Here is a 22,472-nt window from a genome sequence, read left to right as displayed (position 1 = left end):
TGGGCATAAATAAGAGAAGGGAGTGAATGAATTCTTCATCAGTGTGTCTGGAACTGGCCARCACACATGATCTGTCTGCCTTAATTTGTCAGGCTATGTTTAGATAAGCCTGYGTAAGAGCAGGGTGATGAGTTTACTGTATTTATATCAGGGAGCTTTAAATGAATAAAGTAAGAGGGGTGCATTAAAGCAATGTTTCATGGGCAGTGGCCTCATGTTGTTGATGAACACTCACAGGTTCAGTGAATCCCCCCACTTCACAATTGAACTTGGAAGGTTGGGTGATGTTTAGCTTCTTTATGCTGCCCCTCTCATGGTGTTTCTAGACACCTTAAAGCTTCTTGAAATTTCAGTACGAAGACATTTTATTAATGAAAGCAGGATTTTGTAGGTATTTTTCTATGCCATGTTTGTATTACATWATGTAGATTCTTTTGTGTGTTCTGTAATGCATATATTAAGTAATCGTTTAAAAATAAATGCATTGGACTACTTTTTGTCTTTTTTAGCACTTGTTTCTTTGAAATATATTGAATCAAAGCTCATAGCCTTGCAAAAATTTATCTCTAGCAGTTMTTCCATTCCAGTCAGAAAGATAGTTAAGTTTTTAAATAGCTTCCTTTTTGTTTTCTGAAGCTGACCAAYTGAGGAAGTGTTTTATGCAGATTTCCTTCTCTGGGTTTAAACATCTCAGAGGTTTCATCCCATTCTGCTGCTCTCTGTTAGCATTCATATATCTGATACCATTCTAACCTGGCACAGTGGCAATCTCAGAATGGAAACAGTTCAGGAAAACATGATTTGGGCATATGTGAGCGAAGTAGCTTGCGTAAAAGCACAGAAGGAAGTTAAAGGATCTTTTGTGTGTTGTGACTCAGTTTCTGTGGTAAGTACTTTTCTATAGCTATGACTTGCACCAGGCCCGTGATTTCTTTTATAGTAAGGTAACCTAAGCTGGTGAGGAAAAGATCTTAGAACAAAAGTCTCACTCAAAAAAAACTGTAATTGCTTTTGAAGTTTCTTCAAGATAAGCTCTTAAGGACTGATTCTGATTTAATGTAATCAGTGAGTGTATCAAGGTACCATAAATTCTGTAAGTATCATTAACAGAATGGATTAATTTAGTATATTAAGGTTCTTTGTTTATAAGCTTGGTAGCTCTTTACCAGCAGCATAATATTATGCCCATTTTTGGCTGCCTGAATAAACAGCGCAATTAAAAAGAGGTGTGTGAATGGATAATGTATGAAGATGCTTTACAGTCCTGTGTGCTGGAGAGTTTTCTGCTGAGCAAGCTCAGTGTAAGAAATGAGAGGGAAAGGGTTCTGTGTGAATAAAACACGCAGTTGCTACTGAAATTGGGACATATCAGTGGTCTTTTTTTTCACTGTCTGCTAGTGGTGTATAACACTGTAATGCAGTGAGGTTCTGTTCCGTTTGCATCCTAAAAGAGCTGCTTTGGTTTAGGCTTTTGTTTGAGGTAATAAATATTTCTGTTTCTTCTCTGTACACGTGCCCAGTCCTGGGATGCATTTTTCCGAAATGCTAATGTTGGCCAAGCACATGATCTACCAGCTCAGCTGGAAGGAAAAGCATCATATCTTCAGAGCCATGGCCTGGCCCCAAGAGCAGGGAAAGCTGAAAAGGTTGTTGAAGATCACCTTGCTGTGCAGTCGTTGATAAGAGCATACCAAGTAAGTGTATTTTGGGGTAGGCATGAGAAGGCCTCTCCTTTGCAAACAACCTTCTTCCTTTTCATGTTCTCATTTGTCTTCTGATCCAAAATGCCTTGAACTAGACAACTTTTTCTTTGCAGCACAGTGTCTAAACATGGAAGTGTTGGATTCTGACTGGGGTGGTCCCCTGGTTTAGCAAACTCATAAGGCAGACTACCCACAGAGCTGATGCTGGTCATCTAACTTAGCCTGGAAGCACTTTCTGCAGATAGTGGTTTGTGGAAAGTCTGCCTTCACCTCTGGGAATGTTTGTCTTACAGTTTTAAATGTTACTGTGCTTCCTTTAAGAAAGGATAAAATGTACTTACCTTCTCATACATCGAAGGTGAATTTTGAGATTCCTGATTTGAGCAGGATTATAGGTAAAAAGAGAGAAGAGAAATGATGAATTAACCAGAAACTGAATTTTAGGAGGCTGACAGTACTGAGTTTGGGTTAGTTTTGATGGATTTCTTTTAGGAAGTTGTTAATCAAAATTATCTTTGTTTCATACTCCAATTTTCAACCCTTTTATTAAATGATGAAATTAAGTCTAATTAATTATTTTTCCTGTAAAAAAGGAATTTGAAAATAGGAGAGTGGGTTTGGTTAGATGTTTTCCAAATAGAAAAACAAGTTTAAATATTTTTGTTTAGACTTGTATTTAGTATCTTAATTTCAATATAAGCTTAAAAATTATATAAACAGCCCCTCCCCAAAATAACCAACCTTAAAAACTAGATCTGTGTTTCACAAAAAATTCTGCAAATATTTTTTAAATGAGTATGTAACTTCCCAAGGAGTTTCCTACAGTTTGATTTGAGCAGATCTGTTCCACCGTATCCTAAGTATTTAAAATCCTGTTTGGTGTAGTGAGAGGAATAGAAAAGGAACTTCTTAAGAGACTTTTTTTTTGTACACATTGCGTTGTCACCATTGAGTTGGAGAGGTGTTGAAAAAGAGCAGAAACTTTATATTTTTAAATATAAAGAATGTATGTCATTTGCTTAGAAATAGATATGTGGAAAATAATCACTTTTGCTTGCAATAAAAATCTGGTGAAGTAGTAACGAAAACTGGAGAATGTTAGGCTGCTTTGACACAATATTCTTGAAAGTAGTTCAGGGATTGCCATTTTTCTCTCTATTTGTCAAGTGATGGAACAGAAATGTCTGTATAAATGGCAGGCACCCATGTGTCTGCGACAAACAGTCACAGAGGATTGCCTAAGGCAACTGTCTGCTTTTTAAAAGGTATTTAGTACCCTCTAAATTCAGTGTTGAAGGGGTATGATAATTTGTGACCTTCCTTTGCCTGATAATGAAATGAAATGGAGAAGGGTACAGAATTTTCATTTCTCAAACTGTCAGTGTTTTATGGTTTTTGTGGTAAACTGCTTTGTGGTCTGTTGAGCTGGACTTCTGAAAAGGCTGTTAATCTGCCTAAGGAGAGCACTGGGCACACGGAAASGATTTTCAGTGAGATGTATGTGCTTAATGAAAGTGAGGCCAGATAAACCAAGGTCTGCTTTCTGATAGTCTGAACTTGCATTTAGTCAAAGTTATGGCAATGGATGAAAATCTTCTATGTATGTATTTTCTCAAGGTTGATCTCTGACTTCTGTGGATGTTACTATTTTTTGTATTCAGTGAAAGTAGTGGAAGTTATTAAAAAATAGCTTGATATTAGGGAAAATACTGCCTTTTAGTTAAAGATCAAACTGCTCCTGGAACAATATGGCCCAGCCTTATCTGCCTTTGGTTTTGGCATTCCTGCTGACCCTCTTCCTATTAATCCTGAAGAGCAGATGCAAYTTAGGGGGGTGATTCTTTCCTGTTGATGATGTTTGAGACAGAATTGTTTGCTTTGTTCCAATCAGATAAACTTAGTGCTGCCGTAAACAGTCAGATGGCACAGATGTTGCTGTGGGCATCATTTGGCCTGTCAGAGTTTCATTACTGGTGATTCATGCGATGCAAAGAATTGCAAAAGTCAGGCTGAGTTTACAGGGCTGGTGGTTCCAAAAAAGATGCCATATTTCTGGTTTATTGTGACTGGAAACCATTTTGTTRTAAACTCTCCTGCAAATATAGAATTGAACAGTGTTTTTACAGGTCCCTTCTTGATTAACTGCACTGTAATGATTTTTTATTACTGTGTGTTGCACTTCACTATTTATGAATTCGGGGTATTTTCAGGGACAATTAGGGTACTAGTAATGTAAATGAAAAGCTATCCAAGTGATAYGAATTTGTTATTAAAAAGAAAAATTTAAAGGAGKAATCCTTAATRTATTAATCTATACAAAGCTTTTAATGAGCTAATTTTGGTATATGAGAATCACACATAAGAGGCATATGAAAAATAATTTTATATTTGTGGCTGTATTGGATCAATTAGTTATTTCTTCTCTAGCAATGTTATATGGTAATGTAAGGCACTAGTTTATACCAACTTGTGGAATGCATTAACACCAGTCACACTGATCATTGAAAGCTGKCTGAATTCCTCACTCAATTTGTGTTTTCAGTGTCTTGAATATCAGTTCTACCATAGATCAAATTTTTGAAATTTCATGAATGAAAATAGATGCTGTCAGATGCTATCTGATGTGGAGCAGAGCTCAGGAAGAGTGATCTCTTCACTGCTGATAYAAACTACTTCAACGCCAATCTGCTTTAAGTCAGTCAGTATTTTAAAATACTGCAGGTGCAGAAAGGAGAATTCAGGCAAAAATGCAAAATGACTGAATTGGCAAATGGTAATATTTTTAGGCTTACAACAGTTTCTTAATTTTACCCAGAGACTGAAAGTGTACTCTGTATTAGCTTTTTTCACTTAAATTCCAGTGTAATCCCAGTTAAATTATGTGTCAGACATAATAAAGATTATATTCTAATTTTTACTTTTTGATAGAGGTATATATGCATTCAGTGATGTAAATCTTATTTTTTGTTTCAGTGGGAAAACTTGGGGAATATATTATCACAACAGTAGTCTTTGCTTATTTGACTTAATGGCTGATACACAAACTATGGAGAGATATCACTGACTTTTTCCTTTTGTCTAACTTTTGTTAGTGTGATTTCATTTTGTTCTTACTTTCCTCCTTTTTCAGATCCGTGGCCATCATGTGGCTCAGCTTGATCCCCTTGGAATTCTGGATGCAGACTTGGATTCATTTATTCCATCTGACCTTATTACCACAATGGATAAACTTGGTGTGTAAGCTGTGTGCCTTCTTATTTGCAATGCCCATTTGTGTATCATTGGGCTGGGGTGATTTAATAAGACATTTCACAAAATCATGGAAGGGCTTGTGTTGGAAGAGACCTTARAGATTACTTCCAACTCCCCTCTATGGGCAGGGATGGCACATTTCAGGGAAGCTTCTACCTTTTSTGCGTGCTGGTATCATGACATAGTGCCTTTGAGCATCTGTAACGAGGCTAAAATTTCAGGATGATGGAATTTCTACTCTGAGATCCCAGGTGAGGTTCCTGTGAATTCATCTTCTGATGAATGATGATTATAAATACTCTACAAACACCCTGAATATTTTATTTTTGAACCACACCAGAAATTAATACTAATAAATATATTAGGCCAAGGTTCTAATAAGCTAAAGTRCTTTTAGAGCATTGCATTTCATGCTTGTTTGAACTGGGGGCATCTGAAGGCTAGTCAGTAGGGAAGCCATGCAATAAATAAAGCATTGAGCAGAAGAACTTAGGAGAAGTTTAATACCAAGTTTGGATTCTAGTGTCTGATACTTATTCCTTCTGTGCATCTTGAAGAAGTCTGTTTGAAGTTATATCAGAAGAAAGTATGGAAAACATAGAATTCTTTACCTGTAGATATAATCCAGTGGTGATTATAGCTTCTATTATAAACTTCAGTTTACTGTTGAAAGAGTATGGCGCACTAGGGTCTGCTTTTGCAAAGGTTTTTSTCATTGTTAGGACGGTTTGTGTCTGAGAAATTGCACTGATCAATTTCTTTGCCTCTGTCTACTTGAATAAAAAAACACCTGATTGATTTTTGTCTGCTCTTCAATCTACCTGGTTTGTTTAAAATGTGGTTTTCTACTTGATGAAGACACTGAATCAATTTTTCTTTGATGTGTAGGGAAGCTTTTTCAATCAGGCATAAAACATAGCGCAGGAAGTAAATAAAACACATTCTACCTAATTTAACCTTAAGCATATCTACTGCCTCTTTTGTGCTCAGTTTTCTATTCCTGTTGTAGATATATGTATCTGATCATATAAAAGAGGTGGATGCTTAAGACTAAATAGAGAGGTGMTTACACAAATTGGATCTTCTCTCTGAAATTTGTCAGCTTTAATTARCAAAAAGTACCTACTAGAAAATACATGAGACATTTGCTGAGCAAATATAATTAGTTTGGAGCATGGGTGATTGYTAGCATGTCAGCACACATTTCTTTGAACTCTACAGATAGTTTAGTACAGGGTGTTGTGACTGGAAAGAACACATCTACTGAAGCCCTCATAGGAAAAACCCATGGGGAAAGTATGCCAGATTTCTGAATGAGATGGGGGATGTGTCTGATTCTGTGACTGAGGAGATTTCAGTTTGTCAGAGGAAACAAAGCTTTTAACCTAGTTTTGGCACTGCAAAAATAGAGGAAGATCTCAAATGTCTGTTCTTGAATCTTCCAGGCAGGAAACTTATGAAAGGTCTTTGGGCAGGACAGAAAGTATTTTAATGGTTGATTTTTCTGTGCATTTTCTTTGTCCCATCTTCTTGTTTCTTTTTGAGAAACCTTGTGATAGGAAATTCCTTCTGAAAGTTGCTTCTAAAAATGCAGGTAGCTAGAGAGGTACCTACTGCATGAATCACACTGCAGAATTGCTGTCAGGATTTCATTTAGGTTGTATCTCTTTAAACACGAGGTGATGCTTCAGTTAATATGTGGTGCTGTGATACAAAGCACAGATGTTCTGTGTGTGCCCAAATCACTCCTGAACACATTGTACGTGTTCTGGTTTATGCATGAGAGGACATGAAGAGACTTTGAAGTCTGAGAGTAAGTCACTARAAGAGGAGAAATAAATGCACTGCTTTGTTTCAAATGACACTAAAGTCCTTGTCACCCCCTGTGTCATTCTCCCATCCTGTTGGGAAAATCCTGGTATGATACCAGAAAGAAGTAGTGGTACCTATTTTTTTTTTTTTTTGGTCACTCCAGGTTTGAAATTTTAATACAGTACTAAAATTTTTTATTAAAACCAAAATTAAAATTTTAAAATATATTCTTTCTAAAGCAGAAAAGGTGCTATTTACTGACAGTGCTGTATTGTAAAAGTGGTGGCAATGCAGTCCTATGGCCTGACTTCAAGTCTAAGTGCTGTTATTATTTCATCTTTAAGCTGCTGCTTCACCTTAATCTTCAGAAARGTCACTTAACATTTAAGCACTTTATTGATTTAAGAGTTATGTGCATGTTATCTTATTGTTGTTAAAGTGGATATCTGCAGCTTATCTGGAACCAGGATAGAGTTCAAAATTAAAAATATTTAAAGTATTAAAAATCAAATATTTTAAAATTTTCAAGTGTTCTTACATGAGTAGGAACATATGTAGTTTAACATATATATAAGGTACTGTATATAATTGTATATAACTGTATGTAATGTGTATTATAAGTGTTCTACATTTACTTCTTACTATTCCAAGAAACTTTTTCCTTCCTTCATTTTATAGGTTTAGGTTAAACTTGTCTCATACAAGGCCTTTAACTTGCAGTGATACCACTCTTTCAGTCTTGTCTGTTGTGTATTTTGGCTTTTGAAAATGCATAATGGTTAGATTAAGTATTTTCTTAAATAATATTCTCAACCAGAATAAGTTTAGATATGTCCAAATCAAGATGCRTCAATGTGGTTAAACAAGTTTTAGGTGGTGGGGATGTGAAAATCTGTGTGATTTATAAAGGGTCACTGCTTGGGAATTAGAGCTGTACATGGYTGTTTCAAACTGATTTCCCTAAAAAAGGGAAGAGGGTGGATAGAAATACCTTGAAAGTTCTCCAGAGTGCTTTTATTGAAACAGTTGGGTATTTCCTCTTAGTTTATCTATTAATGTAATATGCTTCCAACCAACTGGTTTTGTCTGTGAGAAGGGATTCTTTTTGTGTTTGTTCCTCATGATAAAGCTGGTTATTTTACTAAAGTGAGCTACAAGAAATAGTGTGGAAAATTGATGACATATGTCTTAATAAGCTAGAAAATAGACTTGGATGATTTTARTTTCAGTTGTTTTATCTGAGCATGTAAGAAAGAGTGGTTCATACTTATAATCAAACAATGACTATTTAATTAAAACATACATTGCAAGATCCAGACTAAAGTCCATTTTATAATACATACCTTCAGAATAGTCACACTTTCAATTTTGAATCCAGTACCTTCTTTCTTAATATTGTTTTATTAAATTTAATTACCATGGTTTGAAAATCAATGCTGGYTTCCTTTTTGTCTCCTGTTCTACTTTGCAAATCAATAATGTACCTGTTGTAGGGTTTTATGGTTTGCATGAATCAGATTTGGACAAAGTCTTCCAGCTGCCAACAACCACCTTCATAGGAGGAAATGAGAACAGTCTTTCTTTACGAGAGATCATCAAACGCCTRGAGGTCAGTGGGACATTTTTTCATTTGGGATTGTTTTCATTCAAACCAAAGGGAACTTTATCCAGGTGTCAGTCACAAAAACCCCTTATCATCTGTCAGTTATTAATAGAGCATGTGAAGAATTCAAATGACATTAAAAAATCTTTTGTGCTATTTCTAGAAGTTAGCAGCACCATCACTTTACTTACCTGGATGTTGGAAATACATAGATTAAGGATAAGTATAAAAGAGGTGAATATGGTAGAATACTAATTTCTGGCATCATTCTGGAAAGAACTGAAAGAATTGTTTAAAAGGGGTAGAGCCTTTAGAAATTGTCTTTTAAGTGTTGTACCACAAATAAACATCTGTGCACACAGTGCTTGGGATATTCAGGGGTTGCTTTCAGATCCCTACCTCTAGTGAGACCTTTACTTCAGGAGAAATAKGAAGGCTGTATGCCAAATTCATAAAAGCCCAGCTGTAGCTTGTAGACAGTGATGGTTCTTGTTTTCCATCCCCAGTCTCTTTTCTAGAGTTTCATTTTCTTACAGGTGACATGCTTTATGCCAGAGGAAGTCATCAAAGCTAAAATAATTAAATGAAAAACTAATTTGAAGGAATAAATATCATGAGAGGCAAGCTCCAAATAGCAAAGCAGCAAGTAGGAATGATAATGAATTTGTAGACTGCYGAGTGAGTCATTGTTGGATATTCCCAGTTGCTTGACTTTTACACTGGCTTAGCTGAGGCATGGTAAATTAAGTCACATTATCTCTGTTGTGCATTTGAGCTCTATATTTGGTTGTTGGTTTTTTTTGGTTTCGCATTTCTAGCGTATCTGTGTAGCACTTTTCAAGAGWTAATCCTTAAAATTTTAATGTGCAAATAAATGGACAAAATCTAAAAGCTTCAAAGAACTGATTTGTGTTAAGGAGACATAACCCTCTGCTTTCCTCTTCTCGCTATTGCTTTGTATTTTTTTTTTTTTTATTTAATAGAGGTTAACATTCAATTCCTTCTTAAAGGCAGTAGAAAGCACACCCTATGTAAAGAGTGGTTTTGTCTCAAACTCACAGTAGGTCTTACTTCTGTTAACTTGTATTTTGGACATATTTCTTTTTAAGGTAAGAAAAAGAAATTTGAAAATGAGCAAGGAGATAAAATTTTTGTTGTGTCTTTGCATTTTCCCCTGTTCTTTCTCTGCTCTCAGCTGCTTGGATTGTTTTTCACATTTCCAGCTTTCTGAAACTTGACCATTATCAGATAATTTGCATTAGACTTTATAGCTGTTTTCTTGCTGTCTTCTCACTGTCTTCATTGCTTGACTTAAGGTGACATTTAAAAAAAGATGTGATAAAAGACACAAATTTTGATAAATTGCTTAAAATCTTTGCTGTTGCATCTAAAGAAAAGTGTGTGGTATGTCTGTAAGAGCAGCACTGAATGAAGTGAAATGTGCTGGTCAGTTTAAGGCCAGTTTATTGGCCTACTTTAAGTTTAGCACCAGATGAGAATCTTCTGGTTTCAAAATTTTAAAATGTTGTTTTGTAGAGGAAGCTTTGTGGCATGAAACTAGATTCAATAAAATAATGTATTCAGTATTGATTCAGTATTGAATTAATAATAATTCAATAATGTAATTGTAGAATTACTTTGAGGAAGATCTTGTGGAAGAGGAAGAAAGGGTAGCTTTCAGGAGAGTAACAGAGAATATAATTAAAAAATCAAGTTTGTTTCTTTGTGGCCCACTAGCTCCTAAAGTTTGTCTGTTGGTGTTTTCACTTGGTAGCATACGTACTGCCAGCACATTGGTCTGGAGTACATGTTCATCAATGATGTGGAGCAGTGCCARTGGATCCGGCAGAAGTTTGAGTCGCCGGGAGTTATGAAGTTCACTAATGAGGAAAAAAGGACTCTGCTGGCAAGGCTGGTGCGCTCCATGAGGTACTCTGGGCTGGGACACTGCTCTGGGGCTGCTCAGCTGCCTGGGAGTGGGGGGATCTGCAAGTACTGAGCTGGGGGTGGACTGAAATCTGGAGTTACACGTGAGTGTAGTTAACGTGGCTGTGATATCAAAGGAAAATGTGTGCTCTGAGGAATCTGTCAGGTCTGTTGTGACTTAGTATTGTATTATCTTCAAAAGCCTCTAGTGCCGTGCCTGGCGATGTTTTTATCGTCTTGGGGACGTAAACTGGGAAAAAGTTGTTTCAACAGACTTCAATAAGCAACAGACTTCAATAAGCAACAGACTTCAAATATACATTTGTGTTAAAGATTCCTAGCCCTTTTCAGAAAATAAGTGTCAGAACAATATTGGTGCATGTGATTTCAAATCCTATTTCTGCCCTTTTCATTTGAGATGTGCCAAGATGTACTGTTGCATGAGCTGGCAGCAGCAGTTTCAGTCTCTACTATAAGGAAGCACATTTGGAAACAGCTTATTGACTGCTCCCACTGTGGCTATCTTTGTGGAAATACTGTGATCCCAGAGACTGAATTATCCTCTTACATTTAGAACAAGGCTTCTCAGACACAAGATCTATTTCAGTCCCTGCAATCTGAACAGTTTGTATGTCCTTTGTTAAATTCAAGAGTCAGAGATTTAGAAAGGCATGCTTTTCGGTTAAGATTCTATGTTCAAAAACCTCAAAACGAAGAGTGCTCATTGGAGGTGTCAAAAGATATTTTGTCCAAGTGTTTTGTTTGCCTGTGTTAAAATGTCTCATTAGAAGTTTCACTTAAACAGAAACAAAAATGTCACTTAATGGTCAAGTAAATATTACACTTGAGTAAGTTTAACAGGCCCTCAGCATGAACCATCTCCATTTATCATAAGACAATAATTTRTTTTTATTCCTGCCTAAGCTGTGGAAAGATCTGGGGTTTCCAGTAGCATGAAGGAGCCTAATGTTCTGCCAAATTAATTGTCTGCTGAAAGGGGTTATACAACCCCTTTAGAAAAAAGTTATACAAACATTTTTATCCAGCTATGTCTAGAGCAATTTTTAATTTCACTGTTTGAAAATGAACTAGGAAAAAGGCCTGGTTTTGCAGAAAACTGGTCGTCCTYTTGAAATCTGTGGCTTTGTAAGGCAGGTTTGTTTTGCTCAAGAACACTTCAAAAATGCTCATTGCAAGTACTGCAGAGTTCAGATACTTGAAACTGAATTTTTAAGTTGGATTTCTCATCCCTTGTGGTTTTCACTGATAGATTATTGAACAAAGGGTCATTTTTGATGCCTCCTTATGTAAAATATTAATATATTTTTGAAGTACTTTATATATACATTAGTAAATATGTTAGACCCTGATGTGGAGCCTGCTCTGGGCAGGGTCAAGCATTTGCAGATTAACCCCTTTTGAGAGCAACCATCTTTCATCTGATGTGTTCCTCACTGGGTGCTGAGTGCATGCAGTGACAGGGGCTGAGCTGCCAGCCTTTGGGACAGTGCCATGTAGRGGACTGGCCAGCTGTGACTGTGAAATGCTGCAGCTCTGCACACTTAGTGCTGTTTGCCTCAAGCAATGAACTYGCTGCTGCCAAGAGGAGGAATATAGTGTGTGCACTGCTTTCCTTTCYCTGCTGCTCACATGGGACCCCATTTTCCCTTTATATAAAGACTGGCATAGACTTCCCTGAGGAATCCTGGCAGAACGGCTCAGCTGAGTGTCTGGCTTGTTGCTTAGATGGCTGGATTGTAAGGTATTGATGGGTGAACTATGGAGAGACTTTTGGCAACAATTAATTTCACTGCCTTTAGGGCTTCAGTCTACAGAGGTAAATGTCAGCATTCTCAGTGAGGAATAAGCTGAGTATTAATGGATTATGGCAGTGTTATGAGTCGAGGCACTGCACAGATGATGTAACCAATAGTTGCTTTCATGAAGATGTATTTTCTTTGCCTTTTGTATCTCTAAGCTTTACAATGTATAATCCTTTCAATGTTTGTTAAAAGGTACTTTTAAACCACTCACATTGCCTCTGGCCCAAATGCATTAAAGAATGAAAGAGCTTAGAGCTGTCAGGGATTGACATTCTGCTGCTGAAGCCGAGGCAGAGATACCAGTGTCCTGGTTCTTGGCACATTCCCAGCTGTTACATCACACAGTCTGAGGAGCCTTTTTATTGAATGAGACCTAGGGAACAGGCATGCTTTCTACTATAGTTTTTTTACCAGTATTAGAAAATACAGGTTRCATTTTCTTCAGTCACTTCATAGAAGAGATTTCTTTGCTGTCACTCTGACTTCCCAGTGGTCGGTAGTTGTGTACATGAGAAAAGAGTTTAAACTGGAAAGTAAATTTTGTCTGCGGTGGAGACTCTTACTAGTTTCAAAGTCCTAGTACATACTTTTCAGATTAAAGTGAAAGAAGACTGAATTCTCTCCTGCATTTCCCTCTGTGTGACTTAGTTCCAGAGGCCTAAAAACTTGTATTCACAGATGTTTTAGAACAGTTTAAAATCATTTTATTTGCTAAAATATGTTTGACAATAAGTATTTGCTACATTACCTTAGTACAAATAATTTCTCTTGTTTTTTTGTTTTTCTTTTTGGCAAAGATTTGAAGACTTCCTTGCTCGTAAGTGGTCTTCTGAAAAGAGATTYGGTTTGGAAGGATGTGAAGTAATGATTCCAGCACTTAAGACCATCATTGATAAATCCAGTGAAATGGGAATTGAATATGTTATMATGGGAATGCCTCATAGGTAATGCCAATGGAAACACCCCAACAAATGGCTTATCATGTTAAAACAAGTTTTGGGTTCTAGAATTCTACCAAYRAASTTGGTATTAGAGAAGSTGAGATAAGAAGAGTCAGTCTTAGCAAATAATGGGAACACAGAACTGTAACAAATGCCTGTCAGTAAGACGCTACAGGCTTCACAGGTAAATAGTAGAGAAACTCTCCTCAGTGTACCTTGAAGCTGCAAGCAAATGTGGCAGCAGCCATGGTATGTCTGCCATTGCATAGAGTCTAGAACTGGGAAAGCTTGATGAGGTAGTTTTGAGCCTTTGCAGTCTGCCTTAACTAATTTTTCATGAGATTATGTAAAGACTGCTAGATAGCTACAAAATTCACTTGGATAACTAGGTGTTTTAATGTCTGAGTGAATGCAAAGTTCCTCAGCTTTGTAATGGAAAGAAGGTAAATCAAGGGTTTCAGGCTCAAAAGTTTGAAGAGACCATTTGCATGTTTCTGGCAGCGTGGCTCGTGGATTTTGTAGATTTTATAATATTGACTCTGTTATTACCATTTCTGAGACATAACTGTGTTTGGAATTTTCTTAGAGGYCGGCTGAATGTATTGGCTAATGTAATCCGCAAAGAGCTGGAGCAGATCTTCTGTCAGTTTGATCCCAAACTTGAAGCAGCTGACGAGGTAAGATGCTTTCTCAATAGATCTGTATAGAGAGGTCAACATTCTAGGTAGTTTTCAGTTGCTTTGGTCATGGTTGCTATGAGAATAGCATTATCAGCTGCTGAAATACATTGCCTTCTTTTCTAGTTAGAGGAATAGGGTTCAGTGAAACTTCTTAACAAATTTAAAAATTATGTTATATTTCTTTTACGAGTGACTAGATAAGTAAGTTCCATTTGACAGAATTCATAATCTCTAAGCATCTCTCTTGGTTTTATGTAAATGAACAGAGTATCAATATACTGAAAGTATTTATCTAACATTTGATAGCAACAGTAAGATAATACAATAAGAACAGTGTTGCAGTTTGATGTTATGTTGTCATAAGAACAGTGTTGCAGTTTGATATTATGGTGTCAAACCCCAAGTGCACACTGATGTACAGGTAACCACGTGCATTTTTCAGACTGAAGCATAGATTTTAGGCCTAGTGAATCAGATATAGCAGGCATGAATGAATCATGAATCGTGATGAYGTCTTTCATGTTAGGGATCTGGGGATGTAAAATATCATCTGGGAATGTACCATGAGAGGATCAACCGAAGAACAAACAAGAAAATCACTCTGTCCCTGATGGCTAACCCTTCTCACTTGGAAGCAGTYGATCCTGTTGTGCAAGGGAAAACAAAAGCTGAGCAGTTTTATCGAGGGGATACAGCAGGGAAAAAGGTAAAGATTTTTTAAAATAGTAACTTTTAATGGTAGTTTTTCATGTTATTTTTTAATAAAAGTAATTCGCTAGTAGTTTCACATCACAGAATCTTCATCTTTTCCTTCTTCACAAAAGGGATATATCATCTGTTCATCTAGTTAAGGTTTCTGACATGATACCTTAAGGGTAACTTTGGGAAGTAGGCTTAAAGCTTTGTTTCATTTGCAAACTGAGTAAAGGCAGCAGAATGCTGAGAAATGTATGGTTTATTATAAACTTACTGTTAAATTTTGTAAGTACTGTAGAAATATGGAGCAAGGAAATCCTGTTGAGARGCTTAAATTGCARTTTTACTTTCTAATATATATGTGGRTATATACATATATGTGTGTATGATYCTCCTCCTAGGTTATGTCCATATTATTACATGGGGATGCTGCCTTTGCAGGACAAGGAGTAGTTTATGAGACATTTCACCTTAGTGACCTCCCATCCTACACCACAAATGGCACTATTCACGTTGTTGTCAACAACCAGGTAACAAGTAAAGCCTTTTCCAATCAACTTCTCTGCTGAATATTTGCTCATTTATTTCTTTCTATGGTTTGTTATTAACTGGGTTCATTGTCCCCTCTGGCTATTAGAATGGTTGGGATGTTTCTGAAAATGATTCTAGTATCTAGCAATTCTTGAGTGGATAATATTTTATCACCTACATGTAGTCYACTCAATTTTTAATATGTAATTGGATTAGGATTGCTTTGCTTTTTAAGGGAGGAAAAAGAAGCTAGCTAGCCAAAATGAAAAACTGATGCTGTTGCRTGTCAATGGTTATTAACTGTAAACTTCACTCAAAACAGAGTAAAGGGAGGTGCCCRTATTATTTTAACAGATATTTCTGGAATTTTTAGATTGGCTTCACCACAGAYCCCCGTATGGCCCGTTCATCTCCATATCCCACTGATGTTGCTCGTGTGGTCAATGCTCCCATTTTCCACGTGAATGCTGATGACCCTGAAGCAGTGATGTAYGTGTGCAGTGTGGCTGCAGAGTGGCGAAACACTTTCAATAAAGATGTGGTGGTTGACTTGGTAAGTCTTGGCTTTCTTAACTTTTCATTCTGTTCATTATGTTCTGCTTTTATTTTTTTGTGGCTTGGAAGTTCCAGTTAAGGAATGTATTTTAAAAGGCCTTCAGTTTTTTCATTTTAAAAATCCAAGCGGCTGACAGGTCCATAAGAAGCCATGAATGTTTTTTGTAGAATAAACCTCTTAAAATCTCAAGGGATGAAATGGAAAAAAGTTCATTTTACTTTCTTCCTTATCAGCAGAAGCAATCTTTCCCTTTGTAGGTTTGTTACCGTAGGAGAGGGCACAATGAAATGGATGAGCCCATGTTCACCCAACCTCTGATGTACAAGCAGATCCATAAGCAGGTGCCAGTGCTGAAGAAATACGCTGACAAACTGATTGCAGATGGGACTGTGACACTGCAGGAGTTTGAGGTACATGTCAGCAGAGTTAAAGGGAACCTAAGGAGCGGTAAGGAGAAAGACAAAACTCTCATTGTATGCTGTCTACTTGAAAACCTTCTTTACTGTGATAAATCTTCACCCTTTGACACTTTGTGTTTCAATTTGGCGTGGATTTCCAGGTAAAATACTGTTGTAACAAGAGGACTTCAAGTGCTCTGAAGTAATTAATATATATTGCACATAAAAAATTGCTTCAGTTCTGAGGGAGAAGGTGATAAAATGAGAACATTGGAAAACAGAGGCATTTGTCAGCTGTTCTTCATCTCTAGAACCTTGATTCAGCAGCAGGACAGTATTTGAACTCTCCTGTAATTGTGGTTTACTATTTATGATGTTGGCAGGCTTGTGTTCAGCAATGATGCAATAAAATCAATTTAACCCTTCTATTTTCTTTCAATAATTCAAACAAGTTCAGGAATCATTAGAAGTATTCCAGAAAAGATAAGCGTAGATCTGGTATCTGTATTAAACTGGTGAGGCTTTTACCTTAATCTTTTTGAGAATGGTTCTTTAAAGTGCAGCTGGAACAAAGGACCTTCTGAGAAGGTGTAATGACATGGTACTGCAGATCAAGAAAKGAGCAGTTTGTGTAGGTGTATTCTGTTATCTGTAAGAATGAACACAGCTCATGCAGGAGTWGCTTTCCTGAATCACTGTAAGAGTGTGCCAGTAGAGGCACCATGGGATCTGTTAACTGGGTCCAGGATCCTGGATGGATGTTTGGCTGTACAGAGCTCAACATTACTGTTAATTCCTTTTAAGATTAGCTAGCTCAATAATTTGAGCATGGTTCTGGATCGAGACACAGACACTGCAGTGGCATTCTGCCTCGACAGAATATGGCTTTATATCTGTTGCCATTGAGAGTTGTGACCTGCAGACTCTTTGCTAGACTCTCCCAGACATACTAATTTTTTGGGAATTTTTTTCCAAGCTTTAGTAGCTTTTGTAGCCAGGAGTATGAGAGCTGGATGGTTTTGGTCTTAGAAGTATGACTGTAAATATTTGGTATTTCAATTCTCTCTCATTCTAGAGCAATGTTTGCAGCTTCAACTCTTCAGCTTTTCTCTGTAACACCAATGAACTAAGTAATTTATTTAAAGTAATGTGTGTAAGCATATTTCTAGAAGKCAGTTTGATCCTACATAAAATTAATTTTATTTATTGGCATTATTGTAACTGAATTTTCTCATGGAGKTAAATAGCTGGTTTTATCCTGCTGAATGAGAGGTGTCATGTGTGAGATACGAGTGTGTTATTTTTCCCATTTTGAAAAGCTTTTTGTTCTACAGGAAGAAATTGCAAAGTATGATAGAATATGCGAAGAAGCTTATACTAGATCTAAGGATAATAAGATCCTTCATATCAAGCACTGGCTTGATTCACCTTGGCCTGGTAAGGAGTGTCCTGTGTTAGTGTTATCTGAGTGTGCTTTTGAGTCCAAAATCTAGGATTTAAATAGATTKGGTCAGTGTTCCTTTAAAATGGAATATGGAACATTTGATTTGCCCCTGTTAATAGTGAATATAGCATTCTGTCAGATCAASTTGAAATAAATGCTTTTGTTAAAAAACATGCAAAGGTGTGACTTTGAAAAAGCCATTTTCTAGTTTAGAAGAGAAGTGGTTTTCCTGTAYTGTTAACTGTCTGTGCTGTCAGGAAGAAGGAGTATGTCTCACGTTGTTTATTCATTTATTTATTTATTTTTATTTGAGGGATTGAGGTGCCATATGCTTTTATTGGCTGCCTCTGCCCACATAGTTGGACTTCACAGGGAGGGAAAGCAGAAGGAAAATAGATCATTGTGTGCATGTAAGATCAGCTTCTGTTGTCATGCAGACAATCAAAATTATTGTTTCCCAGTGAAAGGGGAGGAACTAGGCTTCGTTTGCTGCTTAGAATGTCCCTTGAGTTGTGAGTTAAAAAAACTTTAGATAACATGCATGTCTCTTAAACATGGTCCTTGAACAGCCCACCAAATTTCTTCCTTCCAGGTTTCTTTACCGTGGATGGAGAACCCAAGAGCATGTCTTGCCCTCCGACGGGCATTTCGGAAGAGCTGCTGACTCACATTGGCAACGTTGCAAGTTCAGTGCCAGTCCAAGACTTCAAAATACACTCAGGTCAGCTGAAGGCTTTGTGTCCTATTGGCTTTGTGTCTTGCTCCATTTCTGTATTTCTGCACAGAGGTAGCTCTTGGGCCKTTTCTCAGAAAGGAACTTGCCTGTAACTTTTTTTGCTTTGAGTCTTCCACTCTATGGGTGAGGAAAATGTGACAGTTAAGGTCCTGCAGCTTGTTCTCAGTGTAATGTTCTTTCAGTATCATCCCATTTCTGTTCCATTCCTCATTAAAACAGATTTTCCTCTGAGGGAGGGAAAAGTTGCTTCGCAGCCTTAAGTTAATAACTCCTTTCATCCTTCAAGTGCTTGTGGAAAACACTTCCTCTGTACAGCACATTTTTGAGATTTGCTGGGAAGTAAGGTACCTATCTCAGGAAGCATTATAATATGGGCTTTTTTAATGCTGGTGGAAATTTGAGGTCCACTTGACGCTTCTTGTAGTTGCATAACTACAAGAAATAGAGCTTGGACTTTTTAGGCCTGGCAACATTACTAATCTACTATGTAAACTGAGGTTTTAGTACAACTGAATGCATGCTGTGTGGGCAAATTCTGAYAGGTTTATTTTCTGGGTAGGATTTAGTGTTGATGATAGCACAAATCTAGCATTTTTTTCCAAAAAGTCATAGCTTTTGTTCTGAAAAGATTCACTTCTCACTTTGACATCTATTACAGTAAGTGCTTGTCTCACTGTGGAGCCCCAACACTGTGCCAGAGTTTTGAGACAGCTTTACTTCCTGGTCAGATTGAAATCTATCAACTATTGGGAGTGAGAGTCTGCTCAGTCCATGGGGAGACCCTTTGCTTGGGCATCTTTTTTTCTTTTGTGGACTTGTAGGGGACATACTCAGGGTAAGGAATAAATAGCTTTTTTTTCTGTTTGAAACCTTTACCTAATCTTCTCTAGAGTCATCCATCAAGGAATAAAATTTGTCCTCTGTAAATATTCTATGTGTTTATGTTCCTTTGGGAAATGAAACACAAGTAATGATCACAGGGCATACCCAGTTATCAATTGMAGGCTTGTTGAACAGATGCAATTAATGGATCAATTTAAAGCTCTTCTCCACATTTGTGCACTTTCTTGTGATGTTGATAAATTAGAAATTATAGTCACCCAATAAAATTTAGTATGAGGCATTCTAATGAAAAAGGTAAGTTGGTGTCTCATTAGTRAGTTGATTAACCATTCACACTAGGGAACACTTGCCAGTATATAAGGTAGATTTATGGTTCAAAACAATTATGGTATGTTAGATTCTTCTATGCCGTTTAAAAGGCCATGAGAGAGAATTTGTGGAGATACAGAAGGGGAGAGAAATAGAGATTTGAAGTAGGTTGTCCTTTTGCTAGAATGAAACAGTTTAATATCATGAAGACTTTTAACAAACAATGGGAAGATTATGYTGTGTTATCAGATGTTTGGTATATTCTAAAGGGAAAATTGTCAAGATTTTTCTTTACTTAAAATGTGGCAATTTCAATGAGAGTTTTATGTGGAAAGAAAGTGGAGTGCTTTTCTGTAAAATTGTGGAAAGTTAGGAAAGGGAAATATGGGCAAAGCTGTGGGACAGCTTACCAAAATCATTAGTGCAGATATGTAAGTAAGACAGTGTCAGGTGACACTGAATATAGGAGACTTGTGGCTTYAATGCTGGAAGCACCTGTCTGCAGCTGTGGAGATTTGTTCCCTTTGAAAGTTACCTTGTTKTAATTTGTGTTTTGGCTCATGAGGTTATAAAATCTTCACTGAAAWAGATCAGCTATTGGTTATCAACTGAAAATCCGTTGGCAGCTGCTGCAATTTTCTGTTTATATGATATTCATGGTATTGATCAATCCAGCTTGTTTAACTGTATAACATCTCCGGAAGTCCAATAAGACAAATGCCAAAAAAAAAAAGAGAAAAGGAAGGAAGAAAAAAAAATCAGAAACCAAATTGCTGATATTTTTAGTCACTTATAAAACTGTACTTGGTGTTACAGATGTGAAAATAAATCTTGAGGAAGAAGAATTTCTCCATAGGTCTTTTTAATTGTCCTCAGCAGTTTCTGACACAATTTTTCTCCTTTGAAATCAAGATATGARGATTATACAACTGTTTGCTCAGGAAGTAATTTGTTTTATTTTGCCAGAAGTTCATTTCTAGAAAAATAATTTRTAGACCTGATTTGGTATCTGTGTTTAGCTTAGCCAGTGAGGAAGGAGAATGGTGAATGTAATAGGAACATAGAATTTCTCTGAAACAGATCCATTCATTTCTGATCTTTATTCCAATGTAGGACTCTCTCGGATTTTGAAAGGCCGCTCRGAAATGACCAAGAACAGGGTTGTTGACTGGGCCTTGGCAGAATACATGGCTTTTGGCTCTGTTCTGAAAGAAGGGATCCATGTCCGACTRAGTGGGCAGGATGTGGAGAGAGGTACTTTCAGGTGAGTACTAGGATTACTGTTAAATGCTGTTAAAACTGTGTAAGTCCCACGCTTAAAGAAACAACTTGGCATTTGTTAAAAAATATGGTCCTCTGCARGGAGGAGAAAGTTGGGTCTCTTTAGCTGTAGTCTGAATGTTATAGTTTCTAGTAGTCAGTAATAATAATTTTTCCTGTGTGTCTGTAAGGAGCATTTTAAAGTAAAATRTTTAAGGCAGAAGAAACATTTTTACATACTTTCTACCTTCTCTTGCTGAAAAGCAGAAATGGTATATTTCACCTGCTTTCTAACAAAAAATGCAGTTGCATTCTCTCTAATTGCTGAGAAGTAAGAGAGGGTACTTGCTGCAGCAGCTCCTGAGTCTTTTAAGTACCATTCCAGTGGTGGCTGCTTGAAACTTATGTACCCTGTGAACAAACCTGCTGCCAGTTTGCAAGGTTATTAAAAGTGAAATAAGGTCCATTGTACTGAGATTTTTAATGCCTATGGAGCATGAACGACTGCAGGATCTCATCACTTTGTAAAATATATACAGTTTGCTGCCTTACCTGATTCTCTATAGAGTAAAATGTTAATGATGTATTTAATTGAAACCTTTGAAGTGATGCCAATTCCTGGGGTGAATGCTGCACTGTGCTTCATTGTGAGTGCTTGCAGAAGAAAGAAATAAATCTTGATGCCTCTCTTCTCTGGTATAGTATTGCCTAGAATTTGGGAAGAACTGAATACAGTGTGTTGCCATAATAAAACAGCACAAGGAGTGCTTTCAGTATTTTGGGGCTTCTGAAGTGCTGTCTAGAAAATAGTTCTTCCTTTCAATATTCAGTGTGATGGCTTGTTTTCTCCCTGTTTCAGTCCTCCGCACTATCAATAGATAAAAGCTAGATAAAGCTGCAGGCRGAAGCACCAGACCCCTTCTCCTTTTGGAGACAAACTCTTGAGAARGAAGGGGAGACAGACTTGATTCCGTACTGGTTTGATGTCAGTAAATCTGACAATTACACACATCCAACTTCTTTGTCTGTATATTTCTGTCTGTCCATCTGTGCTCAGTTTGATCATCTTTTGCTAAGGAAATACAAAACTTTGTGCTCAAGAAGCTTAACACCTAGCTAGGCCTTCTGTCTTTGGCTGAATGATGAAACCAAAATTACAGTGGTAAAAATTATTTCTGCCAAACAGCTACCTGGCGTATGAATTTTCCCCTTTCTCTCTACTTCCCCTCCCTGTGCTGCTCTTCAAAAGTTCTTTCTTTTTCTGGCCTTACATTGTTGAGTTCTAGATAAATTTCAGAGCTCTTTTGCTGGCATTCATTATAGCAAAGGGAAGTGTGAAAAGATTCAGTGTTGGCAGCTCTACAACACAGTGTTGTTAGCAGTAYAATAACTGTCCTTATGTTAGCAGTTGTAAAGCTGGACATATTGCTGTGATTCACTCAGTCTGCTCAGAGCGTTAATGGATTGCAGTAATTACTTCAGTCATCTCTGTTTGGTAGTATTCCTTGGTGTCCCATTCTAATGCTGATTAATGGTGTTCTAGAGAACTGTAAATGGTGCATGTGAATGGAAATAGCATGAAAGAGGATACAACTCCTTTCAAGTCTCAGTGTTTAGATTAGATTAGATTACTTTTTTTTTCCATAAAAGGCAACATCAGTTGTTTCAAGGAAAATATTGGCATTTGTTAGGAAAGTGAATTGAAATATTCTTAATAAAAATTTTGTTCTTCTGCATTCSTTTGCTTTACTAATTCTATTTTACAGCAACAACTTCCCCATTCTTTTCTCTTTCCCCCACCAGTTCTGCTGGTGATGAGGGAGYTTCTGTGAGTGCTTGAAAACACAAGGTAGTCAATGAAAACACTGGGTAGTCAATGAGAGTTCTTACAGTGCAGCAATTGTATTTGGACATATGRTTGTATTTCCTGTGGTTTCAGCCAAACCAGGGTGTGGCAAA

The 22,472-nt window shown here is 37.1% G+C and overlaps 1 protein-coding gene across 1 annotated transcript in view; it reads left to right on the top strand.

Annotated features, from left to right (window-relative positions):
* Window positions 1–22,472, top strand: part of OGDHL (oxoglutarate dehydrogenase L) — a 45,548-nt gene that overhangs the window by 5,242 nt on the left and 17,834 nt on the right. Inside the window, exons 2-14 of the mRNA XM_057371385.1 lie at window positions 1,521–1,694; window positions 4,834–4,936; window positions 8,261–8,376; window positions 10,145–10,299; window positions 12,917–13,063; window positions 13,647–13,737; window positions 14,267–14,446; window positions 14,838–14,966; window positions 15,341–15,520; window positions 15,781–15,933; window positions 17,256–17,358; window positions 17,958–18,086; window positions 20,367–20,517. Coding sequence (XP_057227368.1) covers window positions 1,521–1,694; window positions 4,834–4,936; window positions 8,261–8,376; window positions 10,145–10,299; window positions 12,917–13,063; window positions 13,647–13,737; window positions 14,267–14,446; window positions 14,838–14,966; window positions 15,341–15,520; window positions 15,781–15,933; window positions 17,256–17,358; window positions 17,958–18,086; window positions 20,367–20,517 — 1,811 coding nt within the window. The remainder of the gene's footprint in view (window positions 1–1,520; window positions 1,695–4,833; window positions 4,937–8,260; window positions 8,377–10,144; window positions 10,300–12,916; window positions 13,064–13,646; window positions 13,738–14,266; window positions 14,447–14,837; window positions 14,967–15,340; window positions 15,521–15,780; window positions 15,934–17,255; window positions 17,359–17,957; window positions 18,087–20,366; window positions 20,518–22,472) is intronic.

This window comes from Malurus melanocephalus, unplaced genomic scaffold, assembly GCF_030028575.1.
Source record: "Malurus melanocephalus ecotype Western Australia unplaced genomic scaffold, MMel_1.1 scaffold_146, whole genome shotgun sequence".
In the NCBI taxonomy this organism is placed as follows: Eukaryota; Metazoa; Chordata; class Aves; order Passeriformes; family Maluridae; genus Malurus; species Malurus melanocephalus.
This window is presented reverse-complemented; position numbering and strand designations above follow the sequence as displayed.